Source organism: Artemia franciscana, chromosome 9 (assembly GCF_032884065.1).
Source record: "Artemia franciscana chromosome 9, ASM3288406v1, whole genome shotgun sequence".
NCBI lineage: Eukaryota > Metazoa > Arthropoda > Branchiopoda > Anostraca > Artemiidae > Artemia > Artemia franciscana.
Genome location: NC_088871.1, coordinates 10572355 through 10600312, shown reverse-complemented (window position 1 = coordinate 10600312; position 27958 = coordinate 10572355). Strand labels below are relative to the sequence as shown.

Below are 27958 nucleotides of genomic sequence, written 5' to 3'. Positions count from 1 at the left end.
AAAATTTTACCTATTGGGTTTGGCCACTGTGAACAAACAAGTGCATCGGTTAGCATCAGCTATGTTACAGCATCAGAGTTCATACGTATCTTAGTCAAAAATGCCTTTTCAGGGGCGTCATTTGACGAAAACATAATGGGGGGCGGGCATTGTACTTTCCAATATCAAGAGGGTATTTTTGTTACGGTGTTTTCAATTAAACTATCCAAAAGAGGTATTTTTCAAAATCTATGGGGGGACAGAGGGATAATTACCCCTCTCCTCAGTTGCCACCTCTGGTCTTTTCGAAAGAATTATTTGATCCGATAAAATTAACTAATTTCCTCTCATTTTCTTTTAACAGGTTTACACAGTTGCTAAATAAAAGAAGTTAATCCAAAGGGTATTGTAGACATCTATTCGATTAGGGACAATCCAGCACAGTAATTTCCAGAGGGCTTAAGTGGAGTATTCTGCCCCAACGATTCTGATTAGTGACAGGAGAGAAGTAGACACAACTTTACTGAATAATACATTTTATCTGTAAAGTAAAGGAAATAGAAACTGTGGAGAAAGAAAACCACAAAGAAAAAAGAACACCAAGGAACATATAGCTATAGAAAATCATTGAAAATATTTATTTAGTAATTTTTCTTCAAAAGAGTATTCAAAGAACGAATTAAATACTGGAAAATATTTTTCTTGCAAGGTCAAATTTGGTTTGGACCTTTTTACTCATTACAAATGTCTAATTAAGCGTCCATACAAAGAAGAAACAGAAAATACAATCACATGATACAAAATAATTTCAGAGAGTCAAGAGATAGAGTCTTTTGGCTATTTATTTTCAGATAGCACAGCCTCTGTTGCAAACGAATCCAAAACAGTTTGAAGCTTCGCTTCTAACATAACACCGAAATATGACGGAGAACCACACATAGCATGGAACTCAGCAATCAGACTAAGCAGAGAACAAAAATTTTGTTTATCATAAAAATCTTCACATTCCACCAACAAATTAGCTCTCCTAAACATACCTTGATATTTATATAGCATAGAGCCAAATGGAAGAGTCATATGGCACTTCTTGCAAACATGTTTTTTTTTAGGCTTTAGATCAGACCAAACATACTTGTCACCACAGCCTGCACAGATAAAGGAATGCACCTCTTCCATATTGACTCTGCCATTAATTTCTTTTACAAATGGTGGAGGGGTTTGACAGACAGCGCAATGACATTCAAAGCAGTAGTTCCTTTTCAGGTGGCTTTGCCTTTCTGCATATGTAGAGGCCAGAACACTCTGACCATAGCTTACTGTAATTTCTTCACCTCTCTTGATCGGCCGTTTTGAAACAATGAACTTCCTGGGACCGACATCATATTGAAATGTGTTGTCATCGCAAGCATGGTTAAATCTGCTATACGTCAGAGCCAATGCACCACCAATAGTATTAAATGAACTTGGACCTATTCTAAGTTCATTTGAACCAACGCCAGATTTATTGAATTTAGCAACCGACAAAAGCTTAGCAACTACGAATGCTACATGATACATTACATCAGACAGTGACTCGATTCGGCTCTTTATCGGGGTTGTGCATCCCTGAAAATAGTCTGCAAGCAATCTCGTAACAAACCATGAGGAAGATGCTAAACAGATTTTTGACATCATGTGGTTGGTTTTAGAATGAGACTGAAGCTCACAAATCTTTCCGTAAACACTTTCCTTCTTACCCTTCTGTTCAAAAATTTCAAGGGTCTGATCAATGAATTCTTGTGGTGGATGCAGACAAATAAGTTGCACTGCCCATAATGGCCTCATATCAAGCTCATCATCCTGCGTACGCGGAAGGAGCTGACATTCTCTCTTGTGTCGATCCGCGGCAGTTTTCTTGCATTCATGTGAGCAAAATAAGACAAAAGTGCACAATTCACATGGATAAGGTACTTGCACCGGGTAAAAGCACTCATGACAAAACTTGGCAGAATTTTTAATCTCTAAGCTTTTCGCCACTGGAGTTTCACTGAGGATCAATTCTCCTGCAGATATGTCAGAATTTGCAATCATGCAAGAGCCTTTAGTTTCATCCCAAATAATTGACACACAATCAGATACAGCTTCGATATCTTTATTCCTTTTGAAATCTTTTTTTCCTACATATTTTAAAGCAAAATCAGGAACGGTAGATGACTTCTTTGACTTAAGAATGCCAATAGTTTCACTTATCATGATCTGAAATGCTGACTCATTTTGAGAAGGCGATAATTCTTGAGGCATTGTAGCTCCTATTTCTTTGAAACAGTCAAGAGTTCTTTTATAAAATTTGGGGAATTTGTCTCTTGGATAACCATGTGATACAGCAAGATTAATTGCTTCAAGGCTCTTTAAATACTTACCTGATTTGAATAAGGCTGCTGAAATATTTCCATATAATATAGCTAAGTCTTCTTTGCATTTGGCAAATTGAGAAGCAGTTTGGTAGTCACAAAGAGCTACATCAAGGTCGCACGAGACAAATGCACCATTTCCCCTTTTTTTGTAATGCTCAAATTTCTCTTTGGATTTTGTTGTTACAGCTTTTGGTGGTTCGAACAGTCTTAGATCATCAAGAATGCGAAAAACAACATGTAAAGATTCTTCAACATTTGTATTTTGATAATAGTCTCGTTCCTTCTGAGATAATATCGCTAAACAAATTTTGTCAAGATTTTTGCAGCCTTCAAAGCGAACCATTTCCTTATTCATGATAGATTTTCCTAGAAAAAGCGTTCAAATTAAGATTTAGAAATATTTTGAAAGAAAACAGATTCAGAATTATTACCTTCAGCAACAAGATTCAACTATGAACACATTGCTAGGAAGGGGCTTGAATCAAAGGAAAGCTCGCATTCCTAACGAAATTCATGATTTGCATGATTTCGCGTCAGCAATTTTGCTGCGGGCATCAGCTTTGTAATTCAAGTATTTCAAAAGCATTCAAAACACACGCAACTCAATACTGGAACAGCATTAATAGTAATATCATTTCAGGCTGGTGTTAGATCTTCTTATTGACTGAGCCCATTGAGTTTGTGGTCCTGATGGACAAGGATTTGCCCGTGAAAGTATATTGGGTAAAAAAAAGAGTGATAATAAAGAACACCCAAAAATATTTACAGGTTAACTGAGCATGAGGCAATCAAACGTAATATGAAGTATTTACAGATTTTGAAATGACTTTTGTAAGAAAAAAGCAGAGTTTTAAACGTATCAGGGGAAGGGGGTGAGGTAAATTTGGGTAAAAACTGGGAGTGGGAAATCACAACTTCAACTGAAGCGTAAAATAAACGTTATATTTTGTTTTAAACTGTCATATTAATGCGGATCTCTTAATACAAAAATTACTTTACCAAGGAGCCCTAAAAGGAGGGGAGTCAATTCTTTGTTTTAATAAGAAGCAAATATTAGAAAAATAAGCGTAAAATGAAGAAAATAATTATAAGTTTTCATTTCATTTTATTGAAAAAGGATACAGGGTTACGCAGAAAATGAGGTAGTCAAAAGAATATTATGGGGATGGGAGTTCAATTAGGTCACAACCAATATGTAGGTATTTTCATATTTCAGGAGCGGTGTCATATCCAAGAACTCCTGACCCTATTCTTCAAGAGATATGTTATGAGTAAGCTGCATCATCAAAAACAACTGCATATGAACAATGACCATACAAAATAAGGTGCAATAAATGTAATAAAAAAAAAGGATGTAATAAATGTAATAAAAAAAAACAACTGCATATGAACAATGACCATACAAAATAAGGTGCAATAAATGTAATAAAAAAAAGAATGTAATAAATGTAATAAAAAAAACAACTGCATATGAACAATGACCATACAAAATAAGGTGCAATAAATGTAATAAAAAAAGGATGTAATAAATATAATAAAAAAAAACAACTGCATATGAACAATGACCATACAAAATAAGGTGCAATAAATATAATAAAAAAAGGATGTAATAAATGTAATAAAAAAAACAACTGCATATGAACAATGACCATACAAAATAAGGTGGAACAAATGTAATAAAAAAAGGAAACTTAACTGCTAAACAAAAGTTTTCTTATTCTTAATGGATGAACTAAAAATGGACTGCAACAAGAAACACCTACATGACTAAGCCAACTTACCATACACCAAAGAAACCGTATGGGGAACGCAAGTTTGAAGAATCCCAAGCTAAACCATTACTTTTCAAAATGTTACAACCCCCAATTGTACATGACAAATTATATTCTTGACTATGAAACGTGAATGAATTATCTTACAACAGGGAACATTTATTCAAAAGAAATGGTTATCATTATATAAGGTATTGATGATCCCAAGTCCAAGTGTTGGAGGTAAACTCAGAAAGAGTTCAGGAGAGGTGGTCCCTTAGCTCCAGTCTATTTACCATAGAAATTTTGCACCATTTGGAGAAAAAAAAATGTTTGACCCATTTTTTCAGTTTTAAAATGAATTTAACCTTCTTTTACGATATTTTCCCTCAAAGGGTTGTTTGGCTGAGTAAACATACACAATAAGCTAATAGCCTATCGGAAACCAAACAAATTTAAGCCTGTTTTGGGCCTCTTGAGTTTCAGCAAAATTCTTGTCCATTCGCTGAAGTCTTCTAGTCACTACCTACATGCCTTGTAAGTATAAGCCAACCAGAGAATACAAAGTTTACTGGCCCAGCTTTCAGGGTCAAATATCAATTTGACCAGTCTTCAAAACATTTTTTCACTGAGGTGTATTTGATCCTGTCTACTAAGTGAAAAGTCTATCAGAGGTATAACAAAATTTAGGTTCATTTTCAGATATCATGACCTGATACAGGCAAAATTAGCTTTAAATTTGTTTTTCGCATTGGGAACTACCCACAAAAGAAACTTAAAATTTTTCATTTTTAAGCTGACTGGAGGAACCAAATTTAAGACCCCATTTTTGCGAGTCGCAAATCTTTTAGTGTTTTGGTGTGGTATGATAGAAAATATTTAAAGTCATGTAACTTAGACAAATTGTTTTTTTTTATTACAAGTCCTAGCTCATCAGGAAAAAAGGTTCTGAGTAAATCTTCAGGAGAAACATTTTTTCCCAGTTTTTACTTTAAATAAGAATCCACTTGATCTAATAGCTTATGGATACATATTTTCAAGCTTGTAGAAAAAATCGGCAGTCCTTTTATGGACAAACCAAAGTTTATTATGAGAGAAATGTTTTTTTCTCTCTTAGGCAAAACTGTTGCAATTTTACCCATTCGCTAAAGATAATACTTTGAGCCCCTTTACCATGTCCAAACACACCTTGAAAGACTTAACTTGACCCCCTAATCGTTTTCGAGATATTACACATAAGCTAATTTAATTGCATGGTTGAATATACTGTCTTTGGTTTTACCTCATTACTTGACAATGAATAGATTCAAAGCTGCATATAATGTCAAACTTTTCTAATAATATCAAAAATTTTAGGTGAATTGGCGACATAAATTTGCTGCACTCCCTCCCTTTACACACAAAATACATAGTTCCCTTACCCCTTCCCCACTCCAAAATTTTCGGGTCAGTCCTCACAAGTTGGTTGTGATGCGGCATTTATGCGTTTTTCATTTAGATCTTGACCTGTCAAGACGTTTTCTTTTTTAAATAAATGACGTTTGTGATTTTAAGTGAAGACGCGAGATCAGCCTTGCCGACTTTTGTCTAGCAGATGCCAGTGCTAATCCTGGCTTAGGCAACCAGGTTTTAGTTGAAGATATAGCTTCCAATTCAAGGTTTGTGTCTCGTTTTCTTTCCTTAGCCTAGAATGCCCCATCCTTGTAACGAACGCTACAGAAAATGTAAAGGTAAAGGTAAGGGACCCGGCATTAGACTTTACAGTCCCTACCGGCGGTGCTGCTCTCCGTTTCTCGGCCCTTCAGCCAGGAAATGCAATGGAGGGTTGGGGGCCAGCCATCCTGTGCTTTCGCACACCCTTGTGCTAAGCATCACAAAAAGTAATCATCTTAAATCCCCCAATTGGTTATACGCACAATGCCTATCACCAATGGTTGAAAATGACGAGATTAATATCATCAACAATCAGCTAGAAGTGGTCTGACCAATCGAGGCTATTCAATCTACCTTTTTTTAACGAAAAAAGTTCAACTATTTCCAACGATAATCAACTTGAAGTGATCGTGCCAATTGGATCTACTGATCCTGCAAAAATAACCACCAACCATCAATCCCAAACTACCCCACATGCATCTTGTTCTAGTTAAGATGAATTGAGACGCAATGCCAAAACGACTAGTGTCTTTGAGCCCCGTATTTGTGAAGATTGCCCAAAAAAAGACGCAGAAAACGTCGATCTCAAGAAATGGATTATTAATCTCGAATTTCTTCATGATAGCTTATCTGATCTTTACTGCTACTACTAATAACTCACTGCAGCACCAAGCCACCTGAGGCCAACACAGGCCAACTTCCAACCTAATCTATTTAAAGCCTCCCTCTTTACACCCTCCCAGGAAGTTCCCATTTCCTTTACGTCTTTATTTGTGACATCCTCCCAACCCAGACAAGGACGACCTACTTTCCGTGTAGCTCCAGACGGTTGGCCAAAAAGGACAATCTTCGGTAATCCGTCATCCTTCATCCGTAGAACATGGCCTAGCCATCTCAACCTTTCTTTCATTATAGCCCTAGAAAGCAGGATTGAACCACATTTTTCGTGCAACCTACTGTTTGAAATACGGTCAGTCAGCCGGGTACCCAGAAAAATCCGTAGGCAATTTCTCTGGAAAACATCTAGTAAATTTTCATCTGCTTTCCAGAGTGCCCATGCTTCAGAGCCATATTTGATCACTGTCATCACTGTAGCTTCCAATATTTTGCAGACTTTACGAGCGCCAGAAAAGTATCTTTTCAAGGACAATGAAATCGAAAAGTTAAAATTTGATATTATAAACGCATTAAAATCCCCTACACAGCCCGAGTTCCTCTTTTAGTTGATACTTCTGTTCTAGATAGCTATTATCAAACTTCTTCAAGTTGCGTAAAAAGTACCGCCAAACCTTTTGAACCAGAAAACGTCACCAAATGTAATCAAGCAAGCGCTAGTGAGCTACCTTCGTCAGAATTTTCTCAAGGGATTAAAACGGCTACTCAAATTAATCCTACTGACCTTGTTTTAACTGAAGATTATTTATTCTTAAAATCCAATCAAATCAATATTCAGAAAATTTCTGAAATATTTCGAAAAATGAGGTCAGTGATTTTAAGCGTCATCAGCCTAATGAGTGCGTTAGATTTCTAGACTGTAGATGCAAGTCTAGCGATTGTAAATATCTACACATTTGTAAACTCTATGTTTTTAGCCGTTATACAAATAATTTGTGTAAATATTCCCATGTTGATATTTGTAAAAAAAAAATTCAACTGGAAGATTCTTTGGCTATGAAAAACTTTATATTAAATTGCCCATTAAAGATCATAGGAGGTTTCGCAAAACCGAGCTGCCCAGAAGCCACCTTTATTCTCCTAATTATAGTGATCGTTTTTTAGATCATCGATCAGCCAACCGCTAATTCAACCTGTCCTTTCCAATCGAATTATCCAAAAGATATTCCCACCTCCACATCACCTTCCTTCTTTTTCCAAAATAAGCCCAACCATCCTGCCGCCTACCCTTTCATCCATCCTTCCCCACCCCCTTGTGAACCCACTCATCGGAGTCTCTTCGTACCATATCCCTGCAAAAATAGCCTAATCTCTCTTTAATCCTTTACAGGTGTGCAAAAAGTTCCAAAGCTACCAGTAGCAGAATTCTAAAATCAGCCGCAGAGGGGAGGGGCTGCAATTTTTACGGTAAGAAGATTATATTTAGAAAAGTTTTGAATGGCAAAGCCAATTCTGCCACAATTTATATTTTTTATTATATTCTTTTATCTCAGGATTAGCCTTCAAACAGGATTAATAATTACTCAAGCATTAAAAGTTGTGGAGGTGGGCCTAGGTATTTAAAGAAAGTTACGATCCCCTAATTTGAGCAGAATATCTATTCCTTAAATTTCATTCACTTACTTAACAACTCTCCTAGACTGTATAAAGATCCCAGACTGCAGTTGAACAACTCAATCGAGCATGGAAGCCCGCCAAAAATATTACAGAGAGGAGGGCACTAGAGTAGCAATGGTGAGGAGAAGAGGAGGAGGAGGGAAATACATTTGAAGATAAAAGGTTATATGCACAATAAAATTATCAAGGAAAAAAGAAAGGTATATGCACAATAAAATTATCAAGGAAAAAAGAAAGGTACTTAATTTTTATATACCAAATGAAGCGAAATTCAACAAATTTATAAATGGCGAAGGTTCCTGGCAAAAACATCAATTCCTTTAATCAGTACTTCTGTATTATACAGCCAACACTCAAGAAGTGAAGTTGAGACAATCTTAATGAAAAATAACTAAACATGATGAAATATAGTAGCCTACTTTAAGAAACAAATTTCGGGCTATTTATTTGCAGAAAACAAGCCCAAATTATAGGCTATAATTTCAATGTATTGTGTCACCCACCACTTTAATCTATCACGGATTCAATTATTGTGTTCCGAGAGCAATACTTTGGCTCTGTCGTGTTTTTTAGTGGTAAGGATTTAACTTCTGCAGTTTTTATGGAAAGTGTGAACCTTAGGCCCGATTGATGAATATGACTTTGCATTTCGGAAAGCTTCTTAGAACTCATGCCCGGGGCCAAAAATCTATTGTTTCTACCCATTTTTGTTCGTGATTTCAGCTGAGTTTATCTTTAGGGTTTTTTGCACTTGGGATTCCCGTAGAGAAATGGTATCAGACGTGCCTCTTAAACTTTAAAAGCCCTCTCATTGCTAATGAAATTAGAGTTTATCTTTTGCTCCTTTCTAAATGATGACGTTAGAAACTTGGCCTGCGGTATAAAAGTAAACTTTTGAACCAAGACACACAGATTTTTTTTGACGGCAGTCGGTAGCTCTTGATGAGCTGATCAAAGCATATACCATCCATTTTTTGGTAGAAAATTCCTTCACAAGATACACCAGTTTGAAATTTTAGAGGGGTTGACAACTTCGGTAGTAAGGTACACACTGAAACCAAAAATAGGCTGATATAGATTGGTATTAGGTTTTTCCTCTTAAACTTTAAAACTTCTCTCATTGCTAAAGAAATTATAGTTAATCCTTTGCTCCTTTTTAGGTGATGACGTTAGAAAATTGACCTACGACAAAAAAGGCCAACTTTAGAACTAAGACAGATAGATTTTTTATTCGACGGCAGTCGATAGCCCTTGATGAGCTGATCAAAGTGTAAATCATAACCTTTTGGGTAGAAATATTCCTTCATGAGACATACCAGTTTGAAAGTTTAAAGGGGTTGACAACTTCAGTAGTAAGGTACAGACTTGAACCAAAAATAGGCCGATACCCATTGTGAGACATATGGGGAGTTTTAAGCAACAGTTGGCTGCTAGTTCATAATCATCTTCGGCAATGTGGGGCTTGCAACTTTTGCCAGTTTGTGTACCTATTATTTGTTTCCATTGTATTTGATGGTAAGACCAATTTGGTTCCAGTGGTAAGACATGTAGGGTACTTGTAAGTAATAACGAGCTGTTAGGCTACAATCATCTTCAGTGATGAGGGGCTTGCAACTTTAGCTAGTTGCAAAGAGGGGTTTGCAACTTTTGCGAGTTTGTGTATCTATTTTAAGATCCTTACAGATTAACGACTTCAGCGTTTAATCGAAGCGAGGAAACCAAGCTATTGCTCTCGTAGCACTTTACTCGGCGAAGCTGAACAAAGGTTGCCGCAACACCTCACGTTGCCCATGCAACGTAGATCTAGTTATGTATTTAAGGTTAATATATTATGCCCAAAACATGGAGTAAAAGAAAATAAGGTTCAAACTAAGTTATAAAAAATAAGAACAAGAGCTAAGAGCTCATATGGCACTTGTAACGAGGCAAGAAGAGCTAAGAGCCAAGAGCTCATATGGTATGAGCTCTAACAAAATTCTATGAACCAATAGATTGATTTAAAAGGAAAATAATAGGCTTAATGCCGGTCAGGATTTAAAATAATAGCTCTGAGCCACGATGTCCTTCTAAATATCAAAATTCATTAAGATCCGATCACCCACTCGTAAGGTATAAATACCTCATTTTTTTCTAATTTTTCCTCTTCCTTTAGCCCCCCAGATGGTCGAATTTGGGAAAACGACTTTATCAAGTCAATTTGTGCAGCTCCCTGACACGCCAACCAATTTTCATCGTCCTAGCACGTCCAGAAGCACCAAACTCGCCAAATCGCTGAATCCCTCCCCCCAACTCCTCCAAAGAGAGTAAATCCAGTACGATTACGTCAATCACGTATCAAGGACATTTGCTTATCTTACACACCAAGCTTCATCCCGATTCCTCCACTCCAAGCGTTTTCCAAGATTTCCCCCTCCAACTCCCCCCAATGTCAACATATCTGATCGTGATTTTAGATAAGAGCTCTGAGACATGAACCCCTTCTAAATATCGAATTTCATTAAGATCCGATCACCCATTCTTAAGTTGAAAATACCTCAATTTGTCTAATTTTTCCAAATTAACACCCCCCAGCTCCTCCAAAGAGAATGCATCCGTTCCAATTATGACAATCACGTATCTAGAAATTATGCTTATTCTTCCTATCAAGTTTCATCCCGATCTCTCCACTCTAAGCATTTTCCAAGATTTCTGTTTCCCTCCTCCAACCCCCTATGTCCCCGGATCCAATTCGAGTCGAAAAGGGATCCGATCTCCTATTCGTAAGATAAAAATACCCCAATGTTCACGTTTTCCATTAATTCTGTTTTCTCCCTCCAACTCCCCTCAATATGGCAGGTTCTGGTCGGAACTTAAAATTAGAGCTTTAAAGCACAAGATCCTTCTAAATATCAAATTTAGTTAAGATCTGGTGACCCGTTCGGACGTTACAAATACCTCATTTTTCCAGATTACCCCCCCCCCCCCAAACTCCACCAAAGAGAGCAAATCCGGTCTGGTTATGTCAGTCACGTATCTTAGACATGATTTTATTCTTCCCATCCAGTTTTGTCCTGATCTCTCCTCTTTAGGTATTTTTTAAGATTTCCGCCCCCTCAATCCCCCCCCCCCCTCATGCGCTGGATAAGCTGAGATTCAAAATAAGAGATCCGAGTTGCGAGGTCCTTCTAAATTTGAAGTTTCATGAAGACCCGATCACTCCTTCGTAAGTTGAAAATACGTTATTGTTTCTAATTTTTTAGAATTCTAGAATTTTTTAGAATTTTTAGAGTTCTAACTATGTCAATCACGTATCTAAGACTTCTGCTTATTTTTCCCACCAAGTTTCATCCCAATCCCTCCAGTCTAAGCGTTTTCCATGATTTTGGGTCCCCAAAATCCCCCCAATGTCACCAGATCCGGTCGAGATTTAAAATAAGAGCTTTGAGACACGATATCCTAAATATAAATTTTCATTGAGATTTGATCACACGTTCGTAAGTTAAAAATACCTCATTTTTTCTAATTTTTCAGAATTACCCCCCCCCCCCCAACTACCCCAAAGAGAGCGAATCCGTTCCGAATAGGTCAATCATGTATATATGATGATGTATAGGTCAATCATCTAGGACTTTTGCTTATTTTTCCCACCAAGTTTCATCCCGAAACCTTCACTCTAAGTGTTTTCCAAAATTTTAGGTTTCCCCCCACCAACCCCCCCCCCCCCGCCCCCAATGTCGCCAGACCCAGTCGGGATTTAAAATAATAGCTCCGAAACACGATATCCTTCCAAACGTCAAATTTCATTAAGATCTGATCAACCGTTCGTAAGTTAAAAATGCCTCATTTTTTATAATTTTTCAGAACTAACCCCCCCCCCCAACTACTCCAAAGAGAGCAGATCCTTTCCGGTTAGGTCAATCATGTATCTAGGACTTGTGCTTGTTTTTCTCACCAAGTTTCATCCCGATCCCTTCACTCTAAGTGTTTTCCAAGATTTTAGATTTCCCCCTCCAAACTCTCCCCAAATGTCACCAGATCCGGTTGGGATTTAAAATAATAGCTCTGAGACACGATATCCTTCGAAACGTCAAATTTCATTAAGATCTGATCAACCGTTCGTAAGTTGAAAATACTTCATTTTTTCCTTTTTTTTTCGAATTAACCGACCCCCCAAACCCCCCTCCAGATGGTCAAATCGGGAAAATGGTCCCTGATACGCCTGCAGAAATGTCATCGTCCTAGCCTACCTGGAAGTGCCTAATGTAGCAAAACCGGGACCGACAGAATTTGCGATTGCTATATGTCACTTGGTTAATATCATGTGCCATAAAAAAAAGGTATCATCTTAAAGGGTCCATTTAATTAGTCAGACAACGGTTATATTTCGAAAGATAATAAAAAATAGCGGTATGCTCATCAAATTTAGAGCTCTATAATAAAATATGTCTCCAATTATCACGAAATCCACCCATCTCTCATTCTTTCCCGTTTTCATTGCAGAATATTTTTTTAATTTAACACTCTTGTATTTTCAGATCTTTAAAAATTAAACAGAATAGCAAAAGAAAACATAATTTACACTTACTCACGATATAACCTTCCGTATCAATGCTCAAAATTATACTGACTGAACGAGCATCAAACATAAACTTGTTAAAATGAAATTCTTTAACAGGACTACCAGGAGTCACAAGAGAATCTTTGATGAAATGTACACTCTTGTAAACATTATGTTTTTACTAGCGTAGGAACATAGTCAATAATTCAATGATCTATGTCTGGTTTTTGATCTGTAGTAGATAACTGCGACAAAAACTTTGGAAAGTAGTGAAAAAATTATGTCAAGTTAAATGAAATCGATAGTTACTAGGGGTGGATTGTCACTAGGGGTAAGACCCCTGAGCAAAAGGGGATTTTAGGGGAACCGATCTTTTTTCGAGGAGACAGAGTTTCAGGGAAATTCCAAAAACATCGGGGATAGTGGAGTTACTGTATTTTGTTGTAATTTGTTGACAAATCTGTCAACAAATTTTACTAAGCCACGAAACTGCCAAGTAGCATTGCTACTATGCTACCTCAATTTTTGCACGGCAGATCACAACTTGAGTTTTGACAGCTTTTCTTTGAGCAAACATTATTTTTATACGTAAAACTGGCTTTTTCAGAGAAAGGCTGTCGACAAATTTGAAAACTGCCAAGTAGCATTGCTACTTTGCTGCCCCGCTTTTTGCACTATGGCTCCTCCAGCTCACCCCAAACTCCACCGCTACTTGGTTACTGCTACTTAGATTTCCACTAGTGCCTGGTCAATCAAATGTCCTTGCATATCCGCTGTACGTTTTATGGAAAAATTAAAAGCAAGAGCTGACTTTGTACTATCTAAATGCCACAATACAGGAATTTTCCAGCTGGATGACGCAAATGATTTAAAACTTGAGTCTGTCTGTAATACTTTTTATTTAAACCAAATTTTAAAGGTCCGACTAGCAAAGTCAATAACAATCTCGATTTGATCTGCACCAGTCTTTCCAACTTTTACAAACCCGTCTCCACTCTGCCCCTTCTAAGGCGGGGGGGGGGGTAGTTACCACTTCATCCTTCTCCCATCTCTGCTGACTAAAGTTAAACAGTCGTTTTCGAGTACTAAAACTGTTTATAGACCTCTTATTGACTCAGGAGTCTACAATTTTGGTTCTTGGATTACTACTGAAAATTGGCCCACTGCGTATCAAACAAACGAAGTTGACTGCAAGGCTTGTCCCTCTAAAATTTGTTGAGGAGTAATTATGGATCCCATTTTCCAAGGAAAAAAATTAAATTGTGTTAAACTGATAAGCCTTATGTTACTGAGAATTTTAAAAAAGCTTGTAAGAAAAAAAATGACTTTTTCAAGCAAGGTAGTACTACTGAGGCTAATAGTCTAAGAAAGTTCCCAAAGAAAAAATTGAGAAAAGCAGCTTCTCATTATTATAATAGTAAGGTCAAAGAATTATATTCTAACAAGCCCCAGCAATGGTAGTGAAAAATTAAAGAGATATGCGGAAATATTCTTCTAAAATTAATTTTCCTCTCCCTGAACCCCCTAGTCAGACTGCCACCGATTCGAACTTTTACCTTGCTTCTATTGTTCAAACTCTCCCCCTTTCACTGGCCCAAGACCAACTATTCCTCCCCCTAATTTATCCCTCCTATGTCATAAATAAAAGCGTAAATCTTAGAAAATCATAAAGCTTAGAAAATCAAGCACTTGCCCCTTGGACATCTGAATTGACTTAATTAAAGCCTTTTCAGACAAAATTGCCGAACATTTTTCAAATATTTTCAACCACATCACAAAATTTGGTATATTCCTAAGTTGCTGGAAACAAGGTTTTGTAACACCTGTCCCAAGAAAATCTACCAATCTGACCTTTGCCAACGTACACCCCATTACACTCACTTCAGTTTTTTTCAAACATTATGAAGGTTTCCGCTGAGACTGGCTTAAAGTTCAGATTTTTCCACGTAATGACGTCCGACAGTTCGTTAATTTAAGGATAACTTCTACTACGTATTACCTTGTGCACTTAGTACATACCATCATAAGCAATCTTGAAAAACACAATGTTTGACTAAACCTTGTCTTAGTTGATTTCCAACAAGCTTTTGACCTGGTTGGCCACACTAACCTAATTCGTTCGCAACTGCTTATCTTCGAGCGTGATCCTTTCTTAGTAAATATTGTTCTATAGTTTCTTTTAAATAGATCTCAAGTTGTAAAATACAAAAAATATGTTTTCTAACCACCTCCCTTTTTACTGTGGAATTTCTCAAAGAATCTCAATGGGACCACCCCTATTTCTAGGTATGATTAACAATATTGGTAAGGAATTACCCCAAAGATAAAAGTGCGTGGATGACTTGTCGATCCTTCTAGTATGTCACACGAAAATTAAAAGTATCCCCCCTCGAAATTCTAACCCATATTTCGGATGAAGCTATGAATCTAAATATGAAAGTAATTTCTTCTGAATCAAATATAATGACGATAAATTTCTTGAAATCCACTCCCATTTTCCTAGACCATATCCCACCCAAAATGCTAGTGAAACATGTTAAACTCCTTGGTGTCACAACTTCAAATAATCTTAGGTGGGACACGCATGTTTCAAATATACTTAAAGAAGCAAATGCTTTACTATCCATGTTAAAACTTTTAAACAATTTTTGTTGCCTTTAGATGCATTCCCTCCGTGTTTATTTGTCATATGTCAGGTCGCTATTGGAATATACATGTCTGGTCTGGTATTTGCAAACTTCCAAGTGAACTTCGCGACAAAATTGAGGCGGTCCAAAAGTGTTTGCTCAGGATCATCTAAAAAGAGAGCAAAATTCCATGCTCCTTCCTCCTTAAATCCGAACGCATTACCACGTTAAAAGAAAGGAGGGTACACATTTTTTTTTGCGTTTTGCTAAATCCGCATTTTCTAATCCCCGTACTGAGGACATCTTCCCCGATTTTCACGTCCCTATTAAACCCCGATTCCCCCGCTTAGCCTCCTTGGCAATCTCAACGTATTCTCTGATCTGGAAAAGTTGTATACCCTTTATTCTGGAGGGCCTTAATAATTTCTGATCTGTGTCCTGAACTAAAATTAACTCATCCGTCTCTTATTTTAATTGATTATGAATGTTTGCAATAATCACGCGCATTTTTTTTTGCCACTTTTATTTTGCCCATTTATGATATTTATTTACATTCAATTTCCTTTCTAACCTTATTTTCGGCAAAACCCTTTCTTCAATTATGAATATTTTATTTTGACAGTTAATTCGAGATGATTAAGTATTTTTGGATTTCACAGTATTTGAGTTGGAATACTAATGAGGCAATTCTTTTTTAGCATGTGATATAGCTTTATCCCCCACCCTTATCCACCCTTTCTGTTTCTGCTTTTGCCATTAATAGCATCAAGTTCATTTTAGTTCTTGGACTTAATTTTGTTTTCTTTTTTGCATTAAATTTTTTATTGATCATTTTTATGCTTGTTTGATATTATTTACTTCTTTGTTTTGCTTTCTCTTTTTGGATGCGAACTCGGCTCTATTAGAGCTTGTTACAGCCATTTGAAAATAAATATAATCCTATCTGTTATCAAATGCAAATACATTGTTCTATTTACTTGGGCATATATGGATATTTTGATCTAAATGTCTACTTCACCAAGAACTGCTCTTAGTCTAACAGTGACTCATAGGACCAACAATCGAACAGATTACAGATCAAATCCTAAAAAAGGCGATTCCTTCTCCATGGCAAGATTAGAGATCCAATTGCCTCCCCCACTCAAACAATACCTGAAATTTTCAAACTAATCCCCAAAACTGTTACTAGGATATTTTGCTGATTCACTGCTTTGATCGTCTGACAACATATAATGCCTTTTCATTTATTTTGACATTTAAAACATAAATGGACTGAAGTCCTAGAGGGGTTTAAAGGGCAAAACTTTTAGGTAGACTGGAAAGTAAGATTTTTAGTCCCTCTCTTCCCTTTCCCTCTAAATTTAAGTCTTTGCCCCTCCCCCCCCACACACACACACACTACTCTGCATGTTTCAAATTAATGCTCCAAGCCATTTCCTGAGATTGCGCAAATATGCTATTCTGATAACCTGGTACCAAAAAGTATTGTTTGATTGTCCTTGCTACTTAGATAAGATAGATTCTAATTTCTATAAGGGACTATAATTCAAGAATGTTTAAGTGGAAAGGACTTAAAATTCTTAGCTTCAAATCCCCCCCCCCTCCACTAATAAAAATGATAAGGCTTCCCGTCCTGCCCTTCCTTAGCCTGCCCATCACAAAGTTAAAATTCCATCATAAAGTAATTCCAGATATGGTATTATGATAACCTAGATGTGCATGGTATTGTGATTTATTTCTACCCTCTTCTCCTGAATCATAGGTTTAAGACCAGTTGACGCGCACTCCTTACAAGATTCAACTTGATACCCCACGCCATTGCATATTCGTCATTTTGATAACCTAGTAGAAAATGATGTCTTTTGATTTATTGTGGTACTTAATTGTACATGAATTGTAAGTATCACAAGAGCTTATGGTGCAAATATGTTTCAGTGGACCAGAGACAAAAAGTATTTCACTCTTTCCTTTCCCCCTCCACAAAATTTTTAGTCCTGTTGTCCCAGCCTTCCCCTTCCTTTTCCCAACCGTAAGCTTTATTAGCCCTTTTTATTTGTGGGAAGACTCTCTCCCAGGACAATTTTCTTGTACACTAGGTTCCTTTAGGCCTAAGGACTTCACCTGTAAGTTTCAAACTTACCAGAGACAAAATTATCTGAACGATTTCCAGGTCCCCTAACCCCTCTCACAACAAAAGACTTGATTCTTTTAACCTATTTAATGATCACTGAATGTTTGGAGCCAATTGCACGCCCATCAAATATGTTTGACAAAAAGTTTGTCGGACCACATTAAACCCTTCCCTTCCCATAATAAAATGTCTGATTTTATTGATGAAGAGATTAGTTCCAGAAAGCTTCAAGCTAATCATACCCTAGCCTAGATCAAACAGATCATGCATTTTTCATTTTATATATATACTAGCTGTTGGGGTGGCGCTTCGCGCCACCCCGACACCTAGTTGGTGGGGCGCTTCGCGCCCCCCAAGCCCCCCCGCGCGCGTAAGTCGTTACGCGCCATATTAGTTACGCGCCATTGTAGCTGTGTCCCTGTGTCCCACCTGTGAATAGAGATAGATATAAATATATATTTTTAACTACGTAAAACATGCGAATATACAACATTCTTCGCTGTCCCATTGTCTGTGCATATAAATAGCATTTATATTCCCTGTGTCCCGGTCGTCATTTGTGTCCTGGTGTCCCAGTTTGTAATTTCTCTTTGAGTGTCCCGGTCGTCATTTATATTCCCTGTGTCCCAGTGTCCCGGTCGTCATTTGTGTCCCGGTCTGTAATTTCTATTCAAACAATCCCTGTGTCTCAGTCGTCAATTATATATCCCGCATGTGCCCCCGGCGTCCCCGTTGTAGTTATGTCCCTGTGTCCCGGTCGTCATTTATATTCCCGGTCGTGATTTGTGTCCGGGTGTCCCAGTCTGTAATTTTTCTTTGAGGTTCCCGGTCGTCATTAATATTCCCTCTGTGTCGGTCGTCATTTGTGTCCCGGTCTGTAATTTATCTTTGAGTGTTTTTTCTTTTTAGTTTTTTTTAGTTTTTTACATTTTTTCAGTTTTTTTTTCTTCTTTATGTTTCAGCGTCACTATGAAGTACATATCGCCGAACCTTTGTTTTTTAACTTAAATCTGGTAGGCATTGATGACCTTATCCAAGTCAAAATCCCAAACCCAATCATCATCGCTATCATTTTCAGTTTTGATATGTTTTGACTCTCGCTTTCCAGGTGGATTTTCATCTAACTGCGCCGTTTTGCGTTCTTTAGCCGCAAGCCTGTTTTCTTGCTGTTCTTGTGATTCCTCGGCACGCTTTCTTTTCTTACTTTCTCTATCAGCTGCAAGCCTGTTTTCTTGCTGTTCTTGTGATTCCTCGGCACGCTTTCTTTTCTTACTTTCTCTATCAGCAGCAAGTTTTTTGGCATAGACTCTTTGAGCAGCTTCCTCGGCTGTTGCCATTGTAGGTTCTTCAGTCATTTTACAATTAAACATTTTTCCGTGAACTCATGTCTTAAATATCTTTAATGACGTCACCGCCATAGCAAAAATGACGACAACTAACTTCATGACGTCAGTCGACACAGAAACATGACGTCCCCTGACAGACAGACACACAGACAGACAACTTGTTTTTATATATAGATATATATATATATATATATATATATATATATATATATATATATATATATATATATATATATATATATATATATATATATATATATATATATATATATACTAGCTGTTGGGGTGGCGCTTCGCGCGTAAGTCGTTACGCGTCATATTAGTTACGCGCCATTGTAGTTGTGTCCCTGTGTCCCACCTGTGAATATATCTATCTATATATATCTATATATATAAAAATAAGTTGTCTGTCTGTGGATCTGTGGATCAGGTGACGTCATGTTTCTGTGTCGGCTGACGTCATGTTAAAAAACTAAAAAAAGGAAACAAAAAGAAAAATAAAGGAGAAAAACAAAACTAAAAAAATAAAAATAAAAAAAAAAAATAAAAAGAAAAAAAAACTAAAAAAACTAAAAAAATGTAAAAACAAAAAAAAAACTAAAAAGAAAAAAAGGGGAAAAATACAAAAATTTATTTCATCATTTACCATTTCAAAAACGAATGTATATACAGACTGGGACACCGGAATACAAATGACGACCGGACACAGGGAATATAAATGACGACCGGGACACAGGGACACAACTACAACGGGGACGCCGGGGGGCACAGGGGGATATATAAATGACGATGGGGACACAGAGAATGTTCGATTAGCAATCACCATCAACAAAGCTCAAGGGCAATCATTAGAATCATGAGGTATAACTAAAAAAAACTAAAAAAAAGGCAGAAAACTAAAACCTAAAAAAAAGACCAATTCAAAAACGAATGTATATACAGACTGGGACACCGGGACACGAATGACGACCGGGACACCGGGACACAAGGAATATCAATGACGCCCGGGACCCTCAAAGAGAATTCACAGACTGGGACACCGGGACATAAATGACGACCGGAACACATGGAATATAAATGACGACCGGGTAGTATGGTCTTGTAGAACAATGTCCATACTCAAGAATCGGGCGGACAAGGGACTTATAGAGCGTAGCAAGCATTTTGTCGTCCTCGCACGAGAAGTTTCTTCTGATCATACCAGCAACTTTGGAAGCCTTCTTGACGACAGCTTCATAGTGGCTACTGAAGTTCAGTTCAGAATCCACTAAGATGCCTAGGTCTCTTTCTTCTCTACTAAGAGTGAGTGCAGCGGAACCAAGAAAGTATGAGGACGAAAAGTTTTGTGGACCCAGAGTGAGGATATGACTTTTCTGGGTATTGATTTCCATGATCCATTTCCTCATCCAGTCATCGATTCGTTGGAGATCCGCCTGCAGGTGGTGAATGTCTTCACATGACGAGATGACGCGATAGAGCTTTGTGTCGTCCGCGTAGAGAAGGATGTCAGATTTGATGCCCTCAACTAGGTCGTTGATGTAGAGATTAAACAGAAGGGGGCCGAGAATTGACCCCTGGGGTACTCCGCTAAGAACTTCTTCTTCGGCATTGCTGAGACAACCTTCTACGCACACAACTTGCTTTCTATCAGTTAAGAAGTCCGTAATCCATTGAAGAAGACTGAATGAGGACCCGGATGATGAGAGACCGTATTTCCTGAGCTTCTTGACGAGACGCTTATGGGGAACTTTGTCAAAGGCTTTCTTGAGATCCAAGTATATGAGATCAATCTGGAACCCCTTGTCGATGTTTTTCTTCCAATCATCTGTGGCACAAAGCAGTTGGATCTCTGCAGATCGTTCCTTAAGAAAACCAAACTATATATATATATATATATATATATATATATATATATATATATATATATATATATATATATATATATATATATATATATATATATATATCTATATATATAAAAATAAGTTGTCTGTGGGTGTGTGGGTCTGTCTGTCGGGTGACGTCATGTTTATGTGTCGACTGACGTCATGTTTTCAACTGACGAAATTACAGACCGGGACATCGGGACACAAATGACGACCGGGACACCGGCACATTCATCATATACCAATTCAAAAACGAATGTATATACAGACAGGGACACAGGAAATATAAATGACAACCAGGACACTCAAAGAGAAATTACAGACTGGGACACCGGGACACAAATGACAACTGGGACGTGTGCGTCGACTGACGTCATGTTTGTCGACTATAAATGACGACTGGGACACAACTACAACGGTGACGTCGGGGGGCACAGGGGGGATACATAAATGACGATGGGGACACAGGGAATGTTTGATTAGCTATCACCATCAACAAAGCTCAAGGGCAATCATTAGAATAATGAGGTATAGATCTGAATACAGATTGTTTTTCCCATGGACAAATATATGTTGCATGTTCAAGAGTCGGTAAACCTGACAATCTGTTTATATGTACAGACAATGGGAAAGCGAAGAATGTTGTATATTCGCAAGTTTTACGTAGTTAAAAACATATATATCTATATATATAAAAATAAGTTGTCTGTCCGTTACGCCAGATTATATCTTATCTATATATAAAAATGAAACTAAACTGAAAAGCAAACTGAAACTAAAAATCTAGAAACTGGGAATTGCATAAATATTTCTATATATTTTGACAATAGATCAAAGTAATTCGAAAACCTTATAACAGATATTTATAATTTTGAGGTTTATTATAAATTGTTGAGTGTTAGCATGCTTGGCACATAAAATTTTTTCTAACAGTCAATGTTAGAATGAACACTGACAAATTGAAAAACATTGAAAAAGATAGAATGTTACCAAATCCTACAACAGAAGAAACAGCCGAGGAAGCTGCTCAAAGAGCTAATGCCAAAAGGCTTGCGGCTAAAGAACGCAAAACCGCACAATTAGATGAAGATCAACCTGGACAGCGAGAGTCAAAACGTATCAAAACTGAAAATGATAGCGATGATGATTGGGTTTGGGATTTTAACTTGGATAAGGTTATCAATGCCTACCAGATTTTAGTTAAAAAACAAAGGTTCGGCGATATGTATTTACGTCTGAAAAATAAAGAAGAAAAAGAAAACTGAAACTAAAAATGTAAAAACTGAGAATTGCATAAATATTTCAAAATATTTTGACAATAGATTAAAGTAATTCGAAAACCTTAAAACAGATACTTAAAATTTTGAGGTTTATTATAAATTGTTGAGCTTTAGCATGCTTGGCACGTGAAGATTTTTCCAACTGTCAATGTTAGAATAAACATTGAACGACAGAATTTGCGATTGCTATATGTCACTTGGTTAATACCAAGTGCCATAAAAAGGTAAAAAACTAAAAAGAAAAAAATGCTAAAAAACTAAAAAAGCTGCAAAATTAAAAAAATTAAAACTAAAAAAGAAACTATGTCTATATATACATAAATAAGTTGTATGTCTGTTGACAGACGTCATGTTTGTGTGTCGACTGATGTCATGTTTATCGACTGACGTCATTATGAGGATTGAGCATTATTCCGTCATAAAGTTGTTTGTCGACCGACGTCATGTTTGTCGACTGACGAAATTACAGACCGGGACACAAAGGACGACCGGGACACAACTACAACGGGGACGCCGGGGGGCACAGGGGGGATATATAAATGAAGACCGGGACACAGGGAATGTTCAATTAGCCATCACCATCAACAAAGCTCAAGGGCAATCGTTAGAAAAATGCGGTATACATCTGAATACGGATTGTTGTCCCATGGACAATTATTATTTTGCATGTTCAAGAGTTGGTAAACCTGACAATCTATTTATATGGACAGACAATTGGACAGCAAAGAATGTTGTATATTCGCAAGTTTTACGTAGTTAAAAAAATATCTATATCTATCTATATTCACAGGTGGGACACAGGGACACAACTACAATGGTGCGTAACTAATATGGCGCGAAAAAAGCTAAAAAAAGAAAAAACCTAAAAAGTAAAACTGTAAAAAAAGCAAAAAAATCAAAAAGGTAAAAAACTGAAAAGAAAAAAAGCTAAAAATAAAAAAAGCTGCATAACTATAAAAAAGAAAAACTAAAAAAGAAACTATATATATATATATATATATATATATATATATATATATATATATATATATATATATATATATATATGTATATATATATATATATATATATATATATATATATATATATATATATATATATATATATATATATATATATATATAAATAAGTTGTTTGTAGGCATGTTTGTTTGTGGGTTTGCATATGACGTCGTTATAAGTATATAAGGCTTTATATATGACGTCATTATAAGATGACACTACAGACCGGGACAACAGGACACAAATGACGACTGGGACACAGGGAATATACAACTACAGCGGGGACGCCGGGGGGCACAAGGGGATATATAAATGATGACGCGGACACATCTATCTATATTCACAGGTGGGACACAGGGACACAACTACAATGGAGCGTAACTAATATGGCGCGTAACGACTTAAGCGCGCGGGGGGCTTGGGGGGGGTGAAGCGCCCCCTCCAACCAGGTGTTGGGGTGGCGCGAAGCGCCACCCCAAAAGAAAAAAAAACAAAACTAATAAAAAGAAACTAAAAAAACTAAAAACTGAAAAAGAAAAATAACTAAAAAAGGAAAAAAACTGAAAAGTAAAGGAGAAAAAGAAAACTAAAAACCTGGACACAAGGAATATAAATGACGACCGGGACACTCAAAGAGAAATTACAGACTGGGACACTCAAAGATAAATTACAGACCGGGACACAAATGACGACCGGGACACGGGGAATATAAATGACGACTGGGACGCTCAAAGAGAAATTACAGACTGGGACACAAATGACGATCGGGATACTGGGAATATAAATGACGACTGGGACACAGGGACACAACTACAAGGGGGATGCCGGGGGCACAGGGGGATATATAAATGACGACGGGGACACAGGGAATGTTCGATTAGCAATCACCATCAACAAAGCTCAAGGGCAATCATTAGAATAATCAGGTATAGATCTGAATACGGATTGTTTTTCCCATGGACAATTTTATGTTGCATGTTCAAGAGTCGGTAAACCTGACAATCTATTTATATGCACAGACAGTGGGACATCGAAGAATGTTGTATATTCGAAAGTTTTACGTAGTTAAAAACATGTATATATATATATATATATATATATATATATATATATATATATATATATATATATATATATATATATATATATATATATATATATATATATATATATATATATATATATATATATATATATATATATATATATATATATATATATATATATATAGATATTTCAGTTTTTTCAGTTTTTTTCACCCCCCCCCCAAGCCCCCCGCGCGCTTAAGTCGTTACGCGCCATATTAGTTACGCTCCATTGTAGTTGTGTCCCTGTGTCCCACTTGTGAATATAGATAGATGTGTCCGCGTCGTCATTTATATATCCCCTTGTGCCCCCCGGCGTCCCCGCTGTAGTTGTATATTCCCTGTGTCCCAGTCGTCATTTGTGTCCTGTTGTCCCGGTCTGTAGTGTCATCTTATAATGACGTCATATATAAAGCCTTATATACTTATAACGACGTCATATGCAAACCCACAAACAAACATGCCTACAAACAACTTATTATATATATATATATATATATATATATATATATATATATATATATATATATATATATATATATATATATATATATATATATATATATATATATATATATATATATATACATATATATATATATATATATATATATATATATATATATATATATATATATATATATATATATATATATATATATATATATAGTTTCTTTTTTAGTTTTTCTTTTTTATAGTTATGCAGCTTTTTTTATTTTTAGCTTTTTTTCTTTTCAGTTTTTTACCTTTTTGATTTTTTTGCTTTTTTTACAGTTTTACTTTTTAGGTTTTTTCTTTTTTTAGCTTTTTTCGCGCCATATTAGTTACGCACCATTGTAGTTGTGTCCCTGTGTCCCACCTGTGAATATAGATAGATATAGATATTTTTTTTAACTACGTAAAACTTGCGAATATACAACATTCTTTGCTGTCCAATTGTCTGTCCATATAAATAGATTGTCAGGTTTACCAACTCTTGAACATGCAAAATAATAATTGTCCATGGGACAACAATCCGTATTCAGATGTATACCGCATTTTTCTAACGATTGCCCTTGAGCTTTGTTGATGGTGATGGCTAATCGAACATTCCCTGTGTCCCGGTCTTCATTTATATATCCCCCCTGTGCCCCCCGGCGTCCCCGTTGTAGTTGTGTCCCGGTCGTCCTTTGTGTCCCGGTCTGTAATTTCGTCAGTCGACAAACATGACGTCGGTCGACAAACAACTTTATGACGGAATAATGCTCAATCCTCATAATGACGTCAGTCGACAAACATGACATCAGTCGACACACAAACATGACGTCTGTCAACAGACATACAACTTATTTATGTATATATAGACATAGTTTCTTTTTTAGTTTTAATTTTTTTAATTTTGCAGCTTTTTTAGTTTTTTAGCATTTTTTCTTTTTAGTTTTTTACCTTTTTATGGCACTTGATATTAACCAAGTGACATATAGCAATCGCAAATTCTGTCGTTCAATGTTTATTCTAACATTGACAGTTGGAAAAATCTTCACGTGCCAAGCATGCTAAAGCTCAACAATTTATAATAAACCTCAAAATTTTAAGTATCTGTTTTAAGGTTTTCGAATTACTTTAATCTATTGTCAAAATATTTTGAAATATTTATGCAATTCTCAGTTTTTACATTTTTAGTTTCAGTTTTCTTTTTCTTCTTTATTTTTCAGACGTAAATACATATCGCCGAACCTTTGTTTTTTTAACTAAAATCTGGTAGGCATTGATAACCTTATCCAAGTTAAAATCCCAAACCCAATCATCATCGCTATCATTTTCAGTTTTGATACGTTTTGACTCTCGCTGTCCAGGTTGATCTTCATCTAATTGTGCGGTTTTGCGTTCTTTAGCCGCAAGCCTTTTGGCATTAGCTCTTTGAGCAGCTTCCTCGGCTGTTTCTTCTGTTGTAGGATTTGGTAACATTCTATCTTTTTCAATGTTTTTCAATTTGTCAGTGTTCATTCTAACATTGACTGTTAGAAAAAATTTTATGTGCCAAGCATGCTAACACTCAACAATTTATAATAAACCTCAAAATTATAAATATCTGTTATAAGGTTTTCGAATTACTTTAATCTATTGTCAAAATATATAGAAATATTTATGCAATTCCCAGTTTCTAGATTTTTAGTTTCAGTTTGCTTTTCAGTTTAGTTTCATTTTTATATATAGATAAGATATAATCTGGCGTAACGGACAGACAACTTATTTTTATATATATAGATATATATGTTTTTAACTACGTAAAACTTGCGAATATACAACATTCTTTGCTGTCCCATTGTCTGTACATATAAATAGATTGTCAGGTTTACCGACTCTTTAACATGCAACATATAATTGTCCATGGGAAAAACAATCTGTATTCAGATCTATACCTCATTATTCTAATGATTGCCCTTGAGCTTTGTTGATGGTGATAGCTAATCAAACATTCCCTGTGTCCCCATCGTCATTTATTTATCCCCCCTGTGCCCCCCGACGTCACCGTTGTAGTTGTGTCCCAGTCGTCATTTATAGTCGACAAACATGACGTCAGTCGACGCACACGTCCCAGTTGTCATTTGTGTCCCGGTGTCCCAGTCTGTAATTTCTCTTTGAGTGTCCTGGTCGTCATTTATATTTCCTGTGTCCCGGTCTGTATATACATTCGTTTTTGAATTGGTATATGATGAATGTGCCGGTGTCCCGGTCGTCATTTGTGTCCCGATGTCCCGGTCTGTAATTTCGTCAGTTGAAAACATGACGTCAGTCGACACACAAACATGACGTCACCCGACAGACAGACCCACACACACACAGACAACTTATTTTTATATATATATATATATCTGTAAACTACTGGGAACTTGTATCATTTACACCCCTTGGCCCAGTGGCTAAGACGGGCTGGGGGTTCATGTCAACCCCATATGTCTATTAATTGACCTTTTGATTATTTTGAAAATGGCTATATCAAAATCTTTAACAGATGTCCTTGGGTTACATAAGGGCCAGGTATCAAAGAAGGGCATAGGAGGAGGGATGGCTGGCCTGCCTTGGATTTTAACTCTTAAGAAAGACCACTCGAACTTTCAATTTCTAATTGAATGGATACAGTCAGAAATGTCTATGACCAAGTTTCTGTGTGAAGTGTGTGAGAAAAATAATAGTACATCACATGATTATGGTTATTTTCTTATGCAACGCAAAAGAGCTACATCTGATACGCTTGGCTAGTAGTTTGAAAGGGGTGTAGTTGAAAAATAAACGTTTTTCTTGATGGGGAAAAAACTACAAAGATTATTTCATCTTTTCTAATGTTTCTAACAATCAGCTGTTTATATAAAGGAGAATGTTTAAAGCAATAGAGGGAGAGACTAATAGGATTCAGCCAAAATAATTGATATCAAATGTTCTGTTTCTCAATTTTTGTTGTGAAAGGGAGAGAATAACAAGAGGCAAGACCTCATATGACACTTGTGACAAAGTAAGAACTTAAAATTAGACTTGGTACAGTGTTCCAGTATTCTCTTCTTGTTCTTTATTGTAACGTTTGTCCCACCAATTTTCATCCCAATCTCTCCACTCTAAGCGTTTTCCAAAATTTTCGGTTTCCCGCCTACCTGCCAACTTTCAGCGATCGGTATATTGATCACGTACCTAGTTTCGGATCTTCTTCATGTAAAAACTAGCATAGTCCGGGATTCGAACCTGACACCTCTCACACCCAAAGTGAGAATCATAACCCTAGACCAGCAAGTCACACTCAAGAACAGCAATCATTTGCTTTATTGGCAAATAAAATTCTTCTCAACTAACTCGTTCGCTCACCCCCCCCCCATATGGTCGAATCGTGGAAGAGACTATTTCTAATTTGATCTGGTCTAGTCCCTGATACGCCTGCCAACTTTCGTTATCCCAGCTTATCTGGAAGTGCCCAAACTAGCAAAACCAGGACTGACAGACCAACAGACAGACAGATGGACAGAAA

At 36.7% G+C, this 27958-nt stretch overlaps 1 protein-coding gene across 1 annotated transcript; it reads right to left on the bottom strand.

Moving 5' to 3' along the window:
- Window positions 1–596: 596 nt before the first annotated feature.
- LOC136031565 (SET and MYND domain-containing protein 4-like) lies at window positions 597–26843 on the bottom strand. The gene is made up of 4 exons (XM_065711234.1): window positions 26828–26843; window positions 19956–20534; window positions 12633–12746; window positions 597–2738 (listed from the first exon to the last, which is right to left on the bottom strand). The coding sequence occupies exons 1-4, from the start codon at window positions 26841–26843 to the stop codon at window positions 817–819; spliced, it is 2631 nt and encodes an 876-aa protein (XP_065567306.1). The 3' UTR covers window positions 597–816.
- Window positions 26844–27958: the final 1115 nt, after the last annotated feature.